This window comes from Sebastes umbrosus, chromosome 13 (assembly GCF_015220745.1).
Source record: "Sebastes umbrosus isolate fSebUmb1 chromosome 13, fSebUmb1.pri, whole genome shotgun sequence".
Taxonomy (NCBI): Eukaryota; Metazoa; Chordata; class Actinopteri; order Perciformes; family Sebastidae; genus Sebastes; species Sebastes umbrosus.
The window spans coordinates 1,684,432-1,703,722 of NC_051281.1; the positions used below are offsets into that span (position 1 = coordinate 1,684,432).

The following is a 19,291-nucleotide window of genomic DNA, read 5'->3' on the forward strand; positions in this document are numbered from 1 at the left end:
TGAATGTCAAAAAGTATGACAACTAATCACTAAATGCCAATACAGCAATATAAATAAGTTAAATACTATTCTAATGCTTTGTTCTGTCCTGCTATGTATATTTACTATTATTTTAAGGGGGGAAATGTTGATTTAAAGGAAGAAATTTATATAATACATTTTTCAGTTATACCCAATTAATGTAGATGTGACTCACTGTAGCTATACTACAAGGTGACATTTGATGTGACTGCATCACTGGAGCTAAATAAATGCAGTGTTGCCCATACATTATGGATTTTGATATTCCTTTTCATTATTATCCAATTCAGTCTGTTGGCCGATAGATATCATACTTTCAGTTGTTTTTATCGTAGCATTTATACAATATTATATTTGTGTACAGTCTGATTTGTGAAAATAGCAACATAAATTGTTTTTTTTAACCAAATAGTCTACATTTATGTACAATCTGTGGAAATGTATGTCGTATTTAATGGAATGCATACAAAAATACATTTAAAGTGGGATATATTACCAAGACATGCGTATAAATATAAATATGCCCAAGACACATGCGATGATCATGTCTGCTGAATTAAGGTACTGGCACATTTTGTTGGTTCAATTCAGGCACTGTACATATAATAATTAGTTAGTTAGTAATTATTATTATTATTATTATTATTATTATTATTATTATTATTATTAATAATAATAATAATAAACGTTATTTGTATAGCACCTTTCATACAGCAGTTGCAGCCCAAAGTGCTTAACAGCAGTAAAATAGACATAAAATGAGCATAAAATAACAAAATAGCAATGCAGAAAGTTACAAATTATAATAAAAAAACAAATTAGTTATTAGTTTTTACTTTTAAGGACTTAACTGATATCCAAAGTGACTAAATAAGAATACAGGAAACAAAGGAAGCCGATTGTCAATTATGATAGTCAGCATTAAGGATAAACCAATATGGGATTTCCTCATTTATATATATATATATATACATGTACTTAAAAAATCAATATTTTTATAGCTAGGAAAGGCAATAAGGAAATCAAACAAAATGCAGTGGTGGAAGAAGGACTCAGATTTTTTATTTAAGTAAAAGTAACAATACCACAGTGTAAAAATACTTTGTTACAAGTAAAAGTCCTGTATTCAAAATCTTACTTAAGTACAAGTACAAAAGTATTAGCATCAAAATATACTTAAAGTGTACAAAAAGCAAGTCCTCATTATGTAGAATGTTCCATTTCGGAATAATGTAGCCTACATTATATTATTACATTATAAATGATGGATGCATAAATGTGTTCATCACTTTAATGCTGCAGCTGGTAAAGGTGGAGCTAATTTTTTTTTTTACTATTATTGTAAAATGATGACACCAAGGGATCAATAAATAATAATACACATCATAATGTATTTGTTGGTTTTATTTTGTAATTGTTTTGCTAATGTTGTCAGACAAATCTAGTGGAGTATAAAGTAAAATATTTACCTCTGAGAAAAACTGTACAGTAATTGAGTAAATGTACTTAGTTACTTTCCACCACTGACAAAATGTGTTTTTACAAGATGTTTCTTGTCAATTTTTCAAAATAAAATGCAAGCAATCTTTACACAAATTAGAATTATTGTAGCCCTCATGTTTGCTGTAAGTCACTTACGTTGTGATCATTAAACACAGCTTCATTTAGGGAATATGAGCAGCAATTCAATGTAAACTCAAATGATAAAGGTCTTAAAACCAGCTCAACAAGTCAGGACGACATCATTAGGTAATAATCCAGCACTTGTTTGAGTGTACTTTAGTGGCGTACATTCCCTGACAAATGGGCCATCAATGAATTTGTAAAGTAAAATAAGTAAGAAGAAGAAGCAGAAAAGAGGAAGTTAAGCAAGTAAGACTGGTAGGAGCTTAAATTAGATCTGAAAAAAGGATGTGCTTCAATAATACGTTTAAACAACATAGCATCCACTCCAGTTGTTTTTGTGTTTAAATTAGTTGTTGATAAATTGTTCATTCATTGAAATATACTGGTATTGCACTGCAATTTTGTCATTTTAGTTGAGTATTTGCATTGTGTGATGTGTCTTTACATGCCCTAATTTTACATTTCAGGAGTATATTATTTATAAACTTGAATGATCTCAAATATTTAGAGATTTGGTGGACTTTAAAACGGCACAGTTAAGTAAAAAAAAATAAGATGTTGCACAGACTGTCTGTATGAACTAAGAGGAAATTCCAAAATAATATAACACTCAAAGGAGTTAAATTGTGGAATATATATACTGTGTATATATATATATATATATATACACATTTTTTATTTATTTATTTTTGCATATTTTTTTCATTTATCTTTATTTATTTATATATTTATGCACATATTTATTTATTTATGTTATATTTATTTTTAAATATATAAATGTATTTATGCATTAATTCGTGTATTTATGCACGATTTTACCTTTACATTTCACCCCTTATTTAATTCCCCAAATTATTTTTTTTCCCAAACGTATTTATTTCAGTTATTTCCTTTATGCATTTATTTCTTTATATTATTTTTGCTACATTTAATGACTGATATTTATTTGTTTATCGAGTAATTCATTAATTTTTTTTTTTAATTTATTTTTTATTTTGGCAGGTTCCGTCCTCCAAACATGTGTGTGTGTGTGTGTGTGTGTGTGTGTGTTTGTGTGTGTTTGTGTGTGTGTTTGTGTGTGCGTGTGTGTGTGTGTGTGCATGAGTGTGTGGTGTGTGCGTGTGTGCGTATGCGTGTGCGTGTGCGTGTGCGTGTGTACGTGTCTATGTGTGTAACAGCACCTGTTTGAACAGCCACGAATGGAATGCTGCGCTCCCGCTCCTTATATGGTCATATTGAGCCTCAAAAGGAAATTGGTGTCACTTTTATTATTGTCCTACCCCATGACTCATTATGTTCTTCATCTTTTTAAACATGAATTACCAAGCTGTAGCACCACATAAAAAATCAAAACATACTGGTTTGTGTTAATCTTAAAATATACTTAGTTACAGTGGTTTTATTTTAATCCTGAACGCATTTTGTGCTTATTTCAGACGGTCGTCGTTTTTGGTTTCCTACCGGAATCGGTCGTTGACGCTCCTTTCTGTTTCCGTGTCTGAGAGGAGCGCAGTGGCTTGATTCAGTCTGTCAGAATGCAGGTCGGTTAAACTTCATATATCTATATTTATAGGATGTTTAAACGCTCTGATTTAACGTTGGTGAATGAGATGATTTAACGTCGGTTGATGTCGGTGATGAATGTGGAGATGATTTACAGAGAAGAGCTCTAAAACTCAGCTAACAGTGCTAACAGTGCTAACAGTGCTAGCTGTGTAGCTAGCTAGCTAACATGTCCCATTTCTGAATAATGTACATTATATTATTACATTATAAATTATGGATGCATTAATGTGTTCATCACTTTAATGCTGCAGCTGGTAAAGGCGGAGCTCTTCTTTTTTTTACTATTATTGTTAAATGATGACATCAAAGGATCAATAACGTTTTATCTTTATCCATAATAACACATATAATTTATTTTGTAATTTGTTTGCTAATGTTGTCAGACAAATCTAGTGGAGTATAAAGTAAAATATTTATGTATTATTATTTATGTTTTTATTTATGTAATTGAGTAAATGTACTTAGTTACTTTCCACCACTGACTAAATGTGTTTTTAAGATGTTTCTTGTCAATCTTTCAAAATAAAATGCAAGCAATCTTTACACATATCAGAATTATTGTAGCCCTCATGTTTGCTGTATGTCACTTACGTTGTGATCATTAAACACAGCTTCATTTAGGGAATATGAGCAGCAATTCAATGTAAACTCAAATGATATGACTAGCTCAGTGCTAAATCTACCTAAAACCAGAAGAGACGTAAAGAAAAGACTTGTTGACATGAAATGAGCTGGTACAACAGCTGAGACCATTTGTGACAAACTGGGAAGTTGGTAGACAGAAATTGAACTGATGACAGTTTCATCATGTCAAAGATTTGATAATAAACAGCTTGGAGAAATGTAAATAGTATAATAATGTTTTAGTGGAAAAGTTCTATTTTTTATTTTTTTAGAATAAGTCTAAATACTGACGTTTATTTCTAGTCATCAATTCGTCAATAAATAAATAGTTAAATAAAAGAAAAGAAAACTGAATAAGCGTTGAATATTTAGATTTATCTCTTAAATATAATTATATTATTATTGTTATAAATAAATAATAAAATAAAAGAAGAAATTGAATAAGTGTTGAATATTTAGGTTTATCTCTAAAATATAATAATATTATTATAATTTATTATTTTAAATAAATAATAAAATAAAAGAAGAAACTGAATAAGTGTTGAATATTTAGATTCCTCTCTAAAATATTATTATTATAAATAAATAATAATATAAAAGGAAGAAACGATCACATGCTTGTTTAGACTACGGCTCATTCCCTAACTTATGGAGGGAATTTGTTTTCAGAAATATTGAAAAATGAAACCCTGACCTTGGTAATTTGGTGCAGGTTTCTTTTTAAAAAATTGAAGATTTTGGTTTTGAAATCGATGTTTCACTCTTCTTACAAAACCAGGAAGCATATCGGAGCTAAAAGAAACCCAGAGTAACAATACATGTATATATGTTTGTTTTCTCCCCAGGACCCAAACGAAGACACCGAATGGAATGATATCCTGAGGAAGAAAGGCATTCTACCTCCCAAAGAGGTGCCTAAAGATGATGAAGAGGAGGAGCTGGCCCTCAAGCAGCAGTCTGTTGGTAAGAGAAGCAGTTAGGAATATATATCAGTGTTTCTTTGTGGCTTAATTTTGGGATATTCATTCATTTCCACCACACAAAACAGGTGTTTAAAGTGTCCCCTGATACAATTTACCTCATCGTTTTGGTTTTATTTGCAGATGTACAAACTAAAACCATGTACATTATATTAAATATGATATTTGATAGTTCATAGTCGTCTAATTTGACCCCATTCAACTGATTACTGAGGCTTAGATTATTTACAGAACATGTAATCAGCTGCTGTGACTGTTTCTCTGCACAGTTAAAACATATGAGGACATGACACTGGAAGAACTGGAGGATAATGAAGATGAGTTTGGTGAAGACGATGAGGCTGCTATTGAGATGTACAGGTGAGTGGAGATTATGCAGGTAGACAACTCCCAGTCATGTGTATTATACTGTTATTCTGTGTGAAGGGCCTTTTTAAAAACTTCATTTTAACCATAAGACTAGAAATTGTCCAAATCCACCAGCATACCTGCTTTTACATGATCACTTTTTTGTTAGAATTACCCAGAAATACAAACAAAAATTGCTGCATTTGGTTGGTTGTTAGTGAAACTTATTCACTCTGACTGCACACTGATATGAGATGATTTGATATATGAGATGATTTGATATATGAGATGCGTCTCCTTGCAGACAGCAGCGTCTTGCGGAGTGGAAGGCGACTCAGATGAAGAACGTGTTCGGGGAGGTGGTGGAAATCTCGGGGCAGGACTACATCAAGGAGGTCAACAAGGCCGGAGAGGGCATCTGGGTGGTGCTGCACCTCTACAGACCGGGGTAGGTCAAACAACAACAAAATCAGTACTTCACCAAGTACAGTATAAGGAAAAAACATCTTAGGGTTGAGTTTTTAGGCCTCTGAGCCGGCGACAGCCCATCAGTCAACTTTGGCTCTGACTCTACTGACTGTTTCCAAGCAGAAAGTGCAGCACTAACAGATCTTTATGGTGTTTTATCTCCTTTCCCAGCATCCCTCTGTGCTCCCTCATCAACCAGCACCTGAGTATGTTGGCGAGGAAGTTCCCTCAGACCAAGTTCCTCAAGTCCATCTCCACCACCTGCATCCCCAACTACCCCGACCGCAACCTGCCCACCGTCTTCGTCTACATGGAGGGAGAGATGAAGGCCCAGTTCATCGGGCCGCTGGTCTTCGGGGGCATGAACCTCAAAGTTGAAGGTAGGAGGCGACTTGATAACTAAAGAAGTGGCACTTTGGACATGCACTGAAATCTTCAGGACCATCAGATGATCTTAAGTATGGAGTCATAGGAGTGGCATAAAAAACAATAAATCTGTAAAAGAATAAGAAAAAAAATGTGTAAATATAAAGAGGAATAAATAAAAGAATAAATAACTCAATTTAAAAAATGTGGAAATATAAAATAAATAAATAAAAGAATAAATAAGTAAATAAAAAATGTGGAAATACAAAGACAGGAAAATAAAGGGATAAAATAAATAAATTACATTATATAAAAATAAATAGATAATTTATATGGAAAATAAATACATTTTGAATTAGTATTAGTTAAAGGCAAATAAAATATAAAAAAGAATAATTAATTTATTTCTGTATTAATATATTTTTTAAAATACATTTATTTTTGCATATATCTTTTCTGTATATTGCTAAAAAAATGTTTATTTTTATATAATGTTATTTATTTTCATCCCTTTATTTTTCCTTATTCTTTTACCTATTAATTTTACCTTTATTTATTTTTATATCTATTTATTTCAACATTTTTATTTATATATTTATTCTTTATTTATCTATCTTTTATATATCCACATTTTTTATTTATTTATTTATTCTTTTATTTATTCCTCTTTATATTTCCACATTTATTTTCTTATTCTTTTGCAGATTTATTCTTTATAAATTACTACCTATAACTCCACACTGAAGTGATGCCGGTTTAACCATAACATTTTAAAGAATCGTTGAATCCCAGTGTGATTGAAATAGTTGTAAATGAACATTTACTGTTTCTTAGATTTTGTTGTCTCGGCAGATGTTTAAAATAGTGTTATAAGAGTCAGTTTAAAAAAAATTGCAAAAAAACAAAAAGTTTGTTGCAGTTTTAGGGCGTGTGTCCATATAGTGCTTTCTTTCTGTCAGAAAAGCGCTGAGGAGCGCCATCCCAGCGCTTTTTTAATGTTTCTATGACAACAATATCTCGACAACACATCACCCCTCTAACCACCGTGGTATGATGCTTTTTATCAGATATTCTTTTACATTGTTTTCATGCCTCCGTGTAGGCAATATAATATGTTTTCGGGTTGTCCGTCCGTCCGTCCATCTGTCCGTACGTACTTGCGTATGTCCGGTCCATTCTCGTTAACGCGATATCTCAAGAACACCTACTGTAGAGGGAATTTCTACAAATTTGACACAAACGTCCACTTGGACTCGAGGAAGGTCACTGTGACCTCACAAAACACGTTTTTGCCATAGAATTCATTTGTCAATTATGACACACATGAAGTGATGACATTTTGGACAGACATGGTTGTAAACTGCAACTTGACTGGTTGGCGAAGGCGTACAACCGCAAGTGTCACCATGAGCACCAACCGGAGGATGCATGCCCTCATACTTTGTACAAATGAGCTCATCAGCGCTCAGTCTGACAGCCGTAGAGGAAGGAGGACGATCTGTCGGAGACAACGCGTATGGTGACAAAAGCACAACACGTACAGACGGCCGATCTGCTCCCACTAATGGGCTTTTTGCGCTCAGAAAAAAACCCGCTATGTGGACACTCAGCCTTAGTCAGACAATCTGGACAATTCGTCCCATCCTGTTCATGTCATCACATTTCAATATGTGTCCTGTGTGTCCCACCCAGAGCTGGAGTGGAGGTTATCAGAGTCCGGGGCGGTGAAAACAGACCTGGAGGAAAACCCCAAGAAGCCAATCGAAGACAAGCTGATGTCATCGATCAGATCTTCGCTTCCTACAGGGAAGGACAGTGACTCTGAGGACGAGGACTATTAGGAGATGAACGTCTGTCATTTCAAACCAGAAACACTCAGAGGACCTTGAGCTGGGACGGAGAGAGCGGACGGCATCTCCTTTTATCAGCATTTCATATTTTAACCATGTGGGTGGCTCGAATGCGGAGCTCCATCCTGCTCGGGGGCACTTGGACCTGAGACCACCAGGCCTCCTGGACGAAACAATCACTCTTTTGTAATTTAAATAAACGTCCGACTCCATCGACTGAATCTTTACAAAAGCATCAAAGACAAATAGTAACTTTTTTTTATTATGTTTCATGTCACAAAATGTACATGTACATTTAAATCTGTTGAATTAAATGTGAGTTCACCTCTTTGCCACTTTAATCTGTGCCAGCTTTTCTCCTTAATTCTCTATAAAGGACGTCTTTAAGGGATTATTTTGAGTGTTTTGTCTGCATTAGTGTCTTGTGTAACAGTGCAGCAGTGCTTGCAGTTCACATTGACTCACACCGATTTGACATATGGAAGCAGGAAGACACATGGCAGCCATAGTAGTGCAGTTCTTTGTTTTTCCATCTGTACAATAATTTATTAAGTTTCTGTCAGAGAAGCCGTGCGTCGCTCCACCAGTCGGTTTGGTTTGTGATGTTCAGAGGCTGCCTGCTGCTCTTCTCCTGTTTATTTCCTCTTTTGTTTTGGTAGATTCTTCTTCTACAACATCCCCTCCGGCAGACCTCGAATCTTCTGTTTCATTAGGAAGAAAGAAGAGAAGTCGGCGTCAGTAAATCGAACCTGAACAGTGATGTAATTTAAAAAGATCTGCGCTGGTTCACTTTGTCTTTGCTTCCTGGAAAAGGTTGATTTGTTGTAGACAGAAGAGAGATGGTGAACGTTTCTTGTTCTGTTGAGTGTGTTATCCGTTTCTCCTCACTAATGTTGAAAGGTGGCGATTAATTTCCTGCTTTAAGGAACCTTCTTCTAAAACGACGGTTCCCAACGTGGAGGTCGTGGCTGCTCCATTAGGCTGCACGATGACTCAAATTTAGATTTGTTCTTCAGACGTTTCTCTAATCTCTGCTTCTTTTGTTGTTGTTAAAAACTGAATAATCTTACGTCTTCAAGCCTCTAACAGTTATTCATGCAAGAGCGTAACAAAATTTATAAAAAAAACATACGTTACTATTAAGAAATTGATTATTGAGCAATGGTACTTAAAATCATGTTTTAAAAATCATGTAAACAATCATGTTTGTACTGATCCAATGTAAGCGTATTTTAAAGGAGTGCCATAAAAATAATTAATCTGTAAAAAAACAAAGAAATATAAAAACAAATAATAAAATATAAAAGAATAATTTATTTTCACATTTATTTGTTTATTTATTACTGTATGAATTATTTTATATCTTTTAAATATATATTTATTTTTTCATATAAATTAGTCTTTATTTATTTAAAAAAAAGGGAACTAAAGGGATGAAAATAAATAAATTAAATTATATAAAAAGAAATGATAACCAAAATACATAAAAAATAGAGTAATTAAAATGCAATAAATAATGATTTTTTAAAGAATAAATCTGAAAGAATAAGAAAATAAATTTGGTTAGGAAATATAAAGAGGAATAAATACACGTCGAACACAAATAATAAAATATAAAAGAAGAATTATAAGCATTTACATTTATTTTGACATTTATTTCTGTATTTATATCTTTTTAAAAATATTTATTTATTGCATTTAAATTACTTAATTTTTAATGTATTTATTATTATTTATTTTTATATAATGTAATTTATTTTATCCCTTTACTTTCCCACTTTTTTAAAAGAGTAATTTATATGAAAAAAATGATTACACATTTTAAAAGATTTAAATAAAAATAAATGTGAGAAATTTCCACACACAGATTTATTCTTTTTTATGGCACTCCTATGACTCCATAACTATTAACCATAGATAAAAATATAGATTAACGTTTTTTAAAACGGAAAAAAACATGCAGAGAAGTTGACAATACTTTTTTCCAGCCCTCAGTACTCGGTAGAGTCGGCAGGTCTTTGTTTCAGCTCGTTTACAACCTCTTAACTTTCAACCAGGTAGGACAAACTGTGTGAAGCCTGAGAGGCAAAAACCTCCTGATAGTTAAAGAATAGTTTATGTATGGTGTGATTTCTTACCAACAGTAACACCTTCTTCTTTCTCCTCTGGGAGAGTTTGGGGGAAAGTCGCATCAGAGGATGAACTGAGTGAGACTGGAGGAGCAAAGAGGAGAGTTAACTTAGAGAGCAACTGTTTGATATTGAATATAATATACTACAGAATTTAATGTTCTCTTTCTCCACCTCTGTTGCCAATTTAAAATGACAAAGAAGTGAATAACACTAACTCTCGGAAACTGCATTTTAAGACCTAATGAATTAATAAAAGAAGGATATGCTGCTCCGCTCACCTGGTGCTGTACGGCTCCGACAGAGTTGCGTGCTTTAGAGTAATGAAACAGGAACTAAAAAATAAAGGAGAGAAATTCAGGAGGTCAGAGAGCTGCTGCTGAAAAATATCAGAATAATCAAAATCAGCAGAAGTGAGGTTGAAAACGTACTCTTTTGAAAACATTCTGGACTTGCTCCTGTTGGAGAAACAATTTCAGATTAACAACAGAATACAGTTTGTATATTCCTCATGGATGCATTACAGCCACTCTCACCATGCTTTCACTGCATAACAGTTATCTTTAATGTTAATTCATGTTGCATAAAGTATAGCTGAGGGACACAACAACAGTAACTCCTGTAAAATCTGATTTTAATGCAATGCAACAACCAATAAATCCTTTCTTTAAGACACCAGTCACTGATGACACTCGTCATTTCTGAGGCCATAGTTTATATCAGAGGTGTGGACTCGAGTCATAAATTCAAAACAATCTTGCAGCTCATTTTGTACTTTAACACCAGGGACTCGTGACTTCACCTGGACTTGAGCTTTTTGACTTGACAATACTTGATACCTTCCCCTAAGTCCAAATATTAAAGCAAGTCGACACTTAATTCACAAGATCTTTATTACATCTAGGAAGGAGGTTATGTTTTCACCGGCGTTGGTTTGTTTGTGTGTCTGTTAGCAGGATTACTCCAATAGTCTGTAGATTCTGCGTTTTTCCACATTAAACTCGATGAAATTACAGATGAGTTACACCAAAGCTCACTTGGTGATTGTTGGAAAGAGTAACGACGACGGTTTAGGTGAGTTTTATTTTGTTTTTGTCCAGTTTGAATGAAGTGTTTTACGATGCTCCGCTACGTACAGCTGATCTCAACATAAACAGAAATACACGTGGATGATGGCGCAAGCTGCACGGAGAGTGGGGGCAATCGTGAGCACCTTGGCGGAGGTCTGCGCTCTCCGAGTGCCATTCTAGTTTATGACTAAGTTCAGTCACACCTGTTGTAACTAGGGCCGTCAATCCATTCAAATATTTAATCTCACATTTTTTATCTGTTCTAAATGAACCTTAAAGGGAGATTTGTCAAGTATTTAATACTCTTATCAACATGGGAGTGGACAAATATGCTGCTTTATGCAAATGTATGTATATATTTATTATTGTAAATCAATTAACAACACAAAACAATGACAGATATTGATCCAGAAACCCTCACAGGTACTGCATTTAGCATAAAACAATATGCTCACATCATAACATGGCAAACTCAAGCCCAACTTTGTTGTCATAAAGTGGGCATGTCTGTAAAGGGGAGACTCGTGGGTACCCATAGAACCCATTTACATTCACATATTTGGAGGTCAGAGGTCACTGGACACCTTTGAAAATGGCCATGACAGTCTTTCCTCGCCAAAATTTAGCACAAGTTTGGAGCGTTATTTAATACCTTTGCGACAAGTTAGTATGACATGGTTCTTCCTGACCCGACACCCTGAAGCGTTTGCTGCCACACTTACGGATTTATAATAACACACACATTCTATCATACACTCTCAGTTCTTTAAAACTGAGCCGCTACAACCTAAAAATTGCAAGTTGCGTTAATGCGTTATTAATTTATGACTATTATTTATGAGTGCAGAGTTACTGACGCTCTTTGCAGAAAGATTTGTGAGATTTTATGAGAATATGTTTGTAATTACAGCACATAAAAATACAATAAAGTACAATAAAATCACAGTTTAACACAGCTTTATGTGTAAAACTCCACCACTGAGAAACCCAAAGCCCAAACAGGCTTACAGCAGGAGACACCATTATTGAGTTGCAACATAAATTACAAGTAATACTAAACAAATAAACCATCCTGATGTTTCTCCAAGCTTTAGAAAGCAAGGTATTTCATTCTGTCGTCGTCAGTACACCAAAACATTTCTGGATTTTGACATTTAACTTTATATTATTAGCTCATAACCCTCACGTTAAGTGCTGTAAACAAACCAGACCATCACTGAGCAAACTGTTAGCAACGGGGCTGATGGGAAATGTGGTACTCTGTGTTTTAAACTTGAATATCTAAATGTTAAAATACTGTATAATATATAATATAATAAATACAATTAAATTGTCTTTGAGAGAAAAGAGTGACAATTTATTGAAGTCCTACTTTGGAAAACAAAACTAAACTTTCTTTTGTTCAGTGCTGAGAATTATTATTTTCATTATCAATTAATCTGACAGTTATTTATTCGATTAATCGTTTGGTCTATAAAATGACGACGAGGTGACGTCTTTAAATGTCCAAAGATATTCAGTTTAATGTGATTATAAACCAGAGAAAAGCAGGAATCTCCATATTTGACGGACTGAAAACAGCATTTTCTGACATTTTATCGTGAAAAATGTACTTAAATGATGAACTGATTATCAAAATAGTTTGATTGATTACCTCTCTGTCTATCGACTAATCGATTAGCTGATTAATTGTTGCAGCTCTACTGAGATTACTGCGTCAAATTCAGCTTTTTTTTTGGGACGTTTTACGGTCGGCAGCTCTAGATCAAGATGTTGCAGTTAATTTAGATAGTGATATCTGAGAAATATTAAAAGTACCGTATGATATTAAATATTATATGTACCTTTTTAAGGTGTTTTTAAAGTGTTTTTTGGTGTTTGCTCTTCACCTACCTCATTCTGGTCATCCCATAAAACATCACTCAGATCATCACTCTGGACGCCTCGCACCTGCAGACAGACAACACGCTTCATTAGGAGAATTAATAACGGACAATAAATACAACATCTCAACACTCACTGCAGTTCCCAGGAAAAATAAATAAATAAATATTATTTTAATTAATTATTTGGATTGAATTCATATGCAGATCAGTGTGACCTCAGTCATTATTGTAATATATTCTCTTGCTTATTGTTCTTTAAACGGACCAGAAAGTGTTCCACTGAGTTAGGAAGAAATAATATAAAAAATAAATATTTCTATTAAAATCTGATAGAGAGACAATTAAAAGCTGCTGTTCATCAATGATTATAGTGATTGATTAATCAACGACTCTATAACCTGTTTTGGACGGTATGGAGTCATAGGAGTGCCGTAAAAAAGAATAAATCTGTAAAAGAATAAGAAAATAAATGTGGAAAGATAAATAATAATAAATGAATGTGGAATTATTAAGATAAATAATAATAAATAAAATAAAACCTTAATGTGGAATTATTAAGAAAAATAACAAAATATAAAAGAATAATTCTAAGCATATTTTATTTTCACATTAATTTTCCAATTTATTTGGTATATATGTAGTTATATAGTTTCAAATATATATATTTATTTTTTGCATATAAATTACTCTTTTTTCTATATATTTAAAAATAATTTTCTATTTATTTTGTATGTAATTTATTTATTATCACTTTATTTTTCCTTATTGCTTTTCCCTATATTTTCCCTTTTTTATTCTTTAATTTATTTTTTATTTTTATATTTCCACATTTTTTAAATTTACTTATTTATTCTTTTATTTATTCCTCTTTATATTTCCACATTTATTTTCTCATTCTTTTACAGATGTATTCTTTTCGATGGCACTCCTGAGACTCCATACAACGGCCCATCTATTTTCTTTACAACCTCATATCAACATTCCTTTCTTTATTCACAACCTTTAAATAATTAATATTAATCAGCTTAAAAGTTACAGGTGGAAACGGGACCAAAGAAGGGAGATGTAGAAAAAACAAAACATGCATAAAGTTGTGAGAAAGATTTTATAATTATTATTATTATTGGGATGATTTGAGTTTGGATAAAGATAATTTCTTACCTTTCTTAACTCGATGCCGTCTTCCCACTGATCATAAGAGCTGGCATCTGAGTGAAGATGTGAGGAGGAAACATTATTTATTATGTTGGTTTGATACAAACACAGTTCCCTTTTTTAGCTGGTCATGAAGGAGGTTAAATAAAATAACGCTCCAAAGCTACACCAAAGTTTGGTGAGGAAAAACTGTCATGTCCATTTCCAAAGGGGTCCCTTGACCTCTGACCTCCAGATGTGTGAATGTAAATGGGTTCTATGGGTACCCACGAGTCTCCCCTTTACAGACATGCCCACTTTATGATCATCACATGCAGTTTGGGGCAAGTCATAGTCAAGTCAGCACACTGACACACTGACAGCTGTTGTTGCCTGTTGGGCTGCAGTTTGCCATGTTATGATTGGAGCATATTGTTTTATGCTAAATGCAGTACCTGTGAGGGTTTCTGACAATATCTGTTATTGTTTTGTGTTGTTAATTGATTTACAATAATAAATATATACATACATTTGCATAAAGCAGCATATTTGTCCACTCCCATGTTGATAAGAGTATTACATACTTGACAAATTGCAATTCAATATTTTAATTAATTGACAGCCTTAATAAATAATATTTAATGAGTTTATAATATACCTGGAATTACAGTACTGGTGTATTTGAATAGCACCTTTCAACCACAGAGGCAACTTAAACAGATACAAAGCATCTCTTTTTTATGAATTAAAAAGACATCCCTGAAGACCAACCTGGCAACCCAAATGTTCTCCTTATTAATGGATTATTACAGATTATTATTATTATTATTATGTGAGTGTTAATAAAGGATTTAATAGCAACTAATAAAGACATTAATTCCAAATAATAACACATTTATAAAAGTAAAGCATGTCTTTAAAAAAAACCTTAAAATTAAGATGAAATATAAATTATTAGTTTCCTTTCCTCCCTTAGTTTACTTCAACTCAACTTGATCATACTTTATAGTATTTTATCTCCTAATATCACTATGAAACATTAGATCTATAATATGTTTCTATAATTAGCAGTAATTGTTGTGAATCCAAGACAAAAAGAAGTTCAATAAATCCACATTAGAGCTCCAATTAGTCCTATTTGACCACATCACTTACAGGTTATCAGTTATAATAAACATAATAAACATGAATTAATAGTGTCTGTAGTTGAGTTTGAGTAGCTGACTCACCTGTTGAGCTCCAGGATCCCAGAAAGCAGATTAAACACAAAAGGAAAAGTTGTCTGACAGTCGGCAGACTCATGACTCTGTGTTTCCTCTCTGGGAGGAATTAGCGCGCTTCTTGGAGAAGAGAGGCTGCTGGTGCCGCGCTGGGTCTGTTCGGCTCGGTTCGGTTCGGCTCGGTTCGGTTCGGCTCGGCTCTAGTCGTTGGTCTCGGGTCTCCAGCAGCAGCAGCTGTGTGTGTGAACACTGAGCTCTCTGACCGCAGCAGCTTAAAAGCGGTCTGACAGGCAGGTGACCGGTCACACCCACATGCATGCGCAAATCACACGCACCCTACGCACCCATCCATCCTCCCTCTGTCTCTCCATCCATCCCTCTGTCCCTCCATCCCTCCCTCTGTCTCTCCATCCTCCATCCCTCCATCCCTCCCTCTGTCTCTCCATCAATCCCTCTGTCTCTCAATCCATCCATCCGTCTCTCCATCCATCCTTCCATCCATCCCTCTGTCTCTCCATCCATCCATCCATCCATCCATCCTTCCATCCCTCCCTCTGTCTCTCTATCCAGCCCTCCCTCCATCCCTCCCTCCCTCCATCCATCCCTCTGTCTCTCCATCCATCCATCCATCCCTCCATCCCTCCCTCTGTCTCTCCATCCATTCCTCCATCCCTCCCTCTGTCTCTCCTCCCCCCCCCACTATGTACTGAATAATCCAGCAGTGGGAATACTGGGCTGTGCTGATGTCAGTGAGTTTATTAATAATATAACAGGAATCAGTTTGATGGCGATTTGGATGAAAAGCTGCTACAGACTTCTTCCTTTTGTTTAAGGACAGATGGCCATATAAACCTAAACTACCCACATATTGTCTCTTTGTTTTCTTGAGTTTTTCAACATAATGTATATATATATATATATATATATATATATATATAATTTTTTTTAAATGGTAAAATAATAATAATAATAATAATAATAATAATAATAATAAAAAAAAATAATAATAAATGTCTCTTGTTTTAGTTTTTCAACATATTATATATAAAAAAAATGCAAAAATGCATAAAAAATATAGGCTACATCGATACATACATATTAATATACAAAAATAATAAAAACACATTTTTAATTAATTTCCATTACAAAAATGGTGAAATATTATTTACAACAACTACAACAACAATAAGCTACAAGAAATATAGGCTACATAGATACATACATATATAATATACAAAAGAATCTAAATAAATAAAATTAACTCAGATTACAAAATGGTGAAATAATAATAATAATAATAATAATAATAATAATAATAATAATAATAATAATAATAAATGTATTTTTTCCAACATATTATATAAAAAATGCATACAAATATCCAGTATTATAATAGTATAAACATACAGGCTACATGATATATAAGCTACATAGACACATACATATTAAAATACAACAAATCAAAAAAAATTAACTCACTCCCATTGCAAAATGGTGAAATAATAATAATAATAATAATAATAATAATAATAATAATAATAATAATAATAATAATAATAATAATCATGTCTCTTTTTTGAGTTTTCAAAATATAATTTAAAAATGCAAGAAAAATGCATAAAGATATCCAGTATTATAATAATATAAACATACAGGCTACGTGATATATTTGCTACATAGATACATGCATATTAATATTCCAAAAAATAAAAATAAATTAACTCCCATTAACTCCCACAAAAATGGTGAAATAATTAAAATAATAATAAATATTCAACACTTATATTGCTCTACATTAATCTACAACAGGTTCAACACATGAGATAAATCCTGGCTCCTCAGATCATTTATAAACATACTTCTAAACATTTCTTGTTTGTCTTTGAGTTCATATGTCATTTTTTTCCACACGTAAACAGAGACACCCATTAAACATTTCTTTTAAGTCCCTTTCTGACGAATGTTTCACTACTGGAATGATATTTTTGGCATCTTATAAATGCGGGCCGGGCAGTGGATGACAATAACAAGCACAGGAACATGATATGATTCACTAATTCACTATATGAATAATGAAGAAGATGAGTCACATTTGGTAGTAGTGACCGTAGATAGTATAGTATATGAGAAGTGGATGATGTCACCCATTGGTTTGTAGTCCACAAACCAGATCTGATATTACAAAACTCTTAATACAATAATCTCATAAGGCAGCGTAGGAAAGCACAGTGTCGTCGCCAGATGAGTGATAACTAGTCCAGCTCATTTTCTGTAACCAGTGTGGCGTTGAAACATGGTGGAAATTAGTAAGATAACTAGCGGACAGCTGGCTGCCTAGCTCTTAGCCAGGCTTTGGTGCTGCACTGATATCTTATGACACTGAAGGATAGCCAAGGCCCGGTCCTTTTGGCATCTCAGTGTGAAGCTCATCTTCCTCTGGCACTTTGCCACAGTGGAGTTTTATATCAGTTATTTCTGGCAGAGTGAGGCTTCCCCGGAGTCCTCAAACACTCCTTCCACAGCTATAGAGCTATGTCAAGATCTGCAGTTCTCTTCTGAAAACAGACCCTGACTCCACTTCCTGAGTGTCATCTGATGGTTTACCAAAACCTCTTTGAGGCAAACTACCAGTTCCTGAACGCCTCATGTACCTGCATCTGTTGCAATCTGAAACGCAACTTGTGATTTTTAGGTTGTAGTGGGCTCAGTTTTAAAGCTAGAGTGAAGATACTGGTCTCATATGAAACTATAAAACCTGATGAATCCATCGGTACCAACCATGTCAGACTAGCTGGTCATGAAGGAGGTTAAATAACGCTCCAAACTAACACTAAATTTTGGAGAGGAAAAACTGTCATGTCCATTTTCAAAGGGGTCCCTTGACCTCTGACCTCCAGATCAGTGAATGTAAATGGGTTCTATGGGTACCCACGAGTCTCCCCTTTACAGACATGCCCACTTTATGATAATCACATGCAGTTTGGGGCAAGTCATAGTCAAGTCAGCACACTGACACACTGACAGCTGTTGTTGCCTGTTGGGCTGCAGTTTGCCATGTTATGATGTGAGCATATTGTTTTAAGCTAAATGCAGTACCTGTGAGGGTTTCTGGACAATATCTGTCATTGTTTTGTGTTGTTCATTGATTTACAATAATAAATATATACATATGTTTGTGAAGGTTCTCAGTCATCCAGTATCCGAGTAAGGCCTCTTGAAGACGTTTCACTTCTCATCCACGAAGCTTCTTCAGTTCTGAGTTCTGAGAACTGAAGAAGCTTCTTGGATGAGAAGTGAAACATCTTCATGAATCTAAACTAAGTCCAGTTGCTGCTGATTTAACCCTTACTCGGTTAAATATATACATACATTTGCATAAAGCAGCATATTTGTCCACTCCCATGTTGATAAGAGGATTAAATACTTGACAAATCTCCCTTTAAGGTTCATTTTGAACAGATAAAAAATGTGCGATTACTCAGAATTAACTATTTGAATCGATTGACAGAAGAAAGATAACCCTCTTATTGTGGTTTTCTCTGCTGCTCTAAGTGAGTCAGACAGTTTGATCCAGTGTTGTTTTATTTAACCGATCAGGTAACACACCTGTTGTCTGATGTGGCCACTTGTTTATTGTTCTGTTCAGGGATTAACTGCTCAGATCAGGTAGACTGCAGACGGAGCTGCGTGTAGCATCACATGGTGAGAATCACGTTTCTCCTGACGCTGATTTTACACCAAAAATCTGACCTTTCCAAGAAGAGTAAAGGCGACTGCTCTCAGCCCTGATGTGTGTTTTATAGTGGGGTGTTTTTTAGATTCAATTTATATTGTGCATCTACACCATTGGCTTTATTTAATTTTGCATGCCTGCGAGTAACAAGTAATACATTTAAATCAACCATATCTGTGAACTAAAGAGAGCCACTCTGCAGACTGATTGAGCTCCGCTTCCCTGTCTTATGACAGAGATAAAAAAGAAAATCAATAAACTCAAACGCTG

At 34.0% G+C, this 19,291-nt stretch overlaps 2 protein-coding genes across 2 annotated transcripts; one reads left to right on the plus strand and one right to left on the minus strand.

Moving 5' to 3' along the window:
- Positions 1-3,066: 3,066 nt before the first annotated feature.
- Positions 3,067-8,190, plus strand: pdcl3 (phosducin-like 3). The gene is made up of 6 exons (XM_037790255.1): positions 3,067-3,188; positions 4,683-4,800; positions 5,087-5,177; positions 5,470-5,613; positions 5,805-6,013; positions 7,692-8,190. Exons 1-6 carry the CDS (start codon positions 3,183-3,185, stop codon positions 7,838-7,840), a joined length of 717 nt encoding a protein of 238 aa, XP_037646183.1. The 5' UTR covers positions 3,067-3,182; the 3' UTR covers positions 7,841-8,190.
- Positions 8,191-8,517: 327 nt separating this feature from the next.
- On the minus strand, positions 8,518-15,715 carry nms (neuromedin S). The gene is made up of 7 exons (XM_037790099.1): positions 15,298-15,715; positions 14,096-14,142; positions 12,942-12,998; positions 10,410-10,436; positions 10,260-10,313; positions 9,988-10,062; positions 8,518-8,598 (listed from the first exon to the last, which is right to left on the minus strand). Exons 1-7 carry the CDS (start codon positions 15,368-15,370, stop codon positions 8,518-8,520), a joined length of 414 nt encoding a protein of 137 aa, XP_037646027.1. The 5' UTR covers positions 15,371-15,715.
- Positions 15,716-19,291: the final 3,576 nt, after the last annotated feature.

Coding starts and splice junctions, on each gene's coding strand:
- pdcl3 (XM_037790255.1), top strand. Junction 4,801..5,086: donor CCTCAAGCAGCAGTCTGTTG/GTAAGAGAAGCA, acceptor TTCTCTGCACAG/TTAAAACATATGAGGACATG. Junction 6,014..7,691: donor CATGAACCTCAAAGTTGAAG/GTAGGAGGCGAC, acceptor TGTCCCACCCAG/AGCTGGAGTGGAGGTTATCA.
- nms (XM_037790099.1), bottom strand. CDS start 15,370: ATGAGTCTGCCGACTGTCAGACAACTTTTCCTTTTGTGTTTAATCTGC. Junction 14,143..15,297: donor GGGATCCTGGAGCTCAACAG/GTGAGTCAGCTA, acceptor ATCTTCACTCAG/ATGCCAGCTCTTATGATCAG. Junction 12,999..14,095: donor ACGGCATCGAGTTAAGAAAG/GTAAGAAATTAT, acceptor GTCTGTCTGCAG/GTGCGAGGCGTCCAGAGTGA.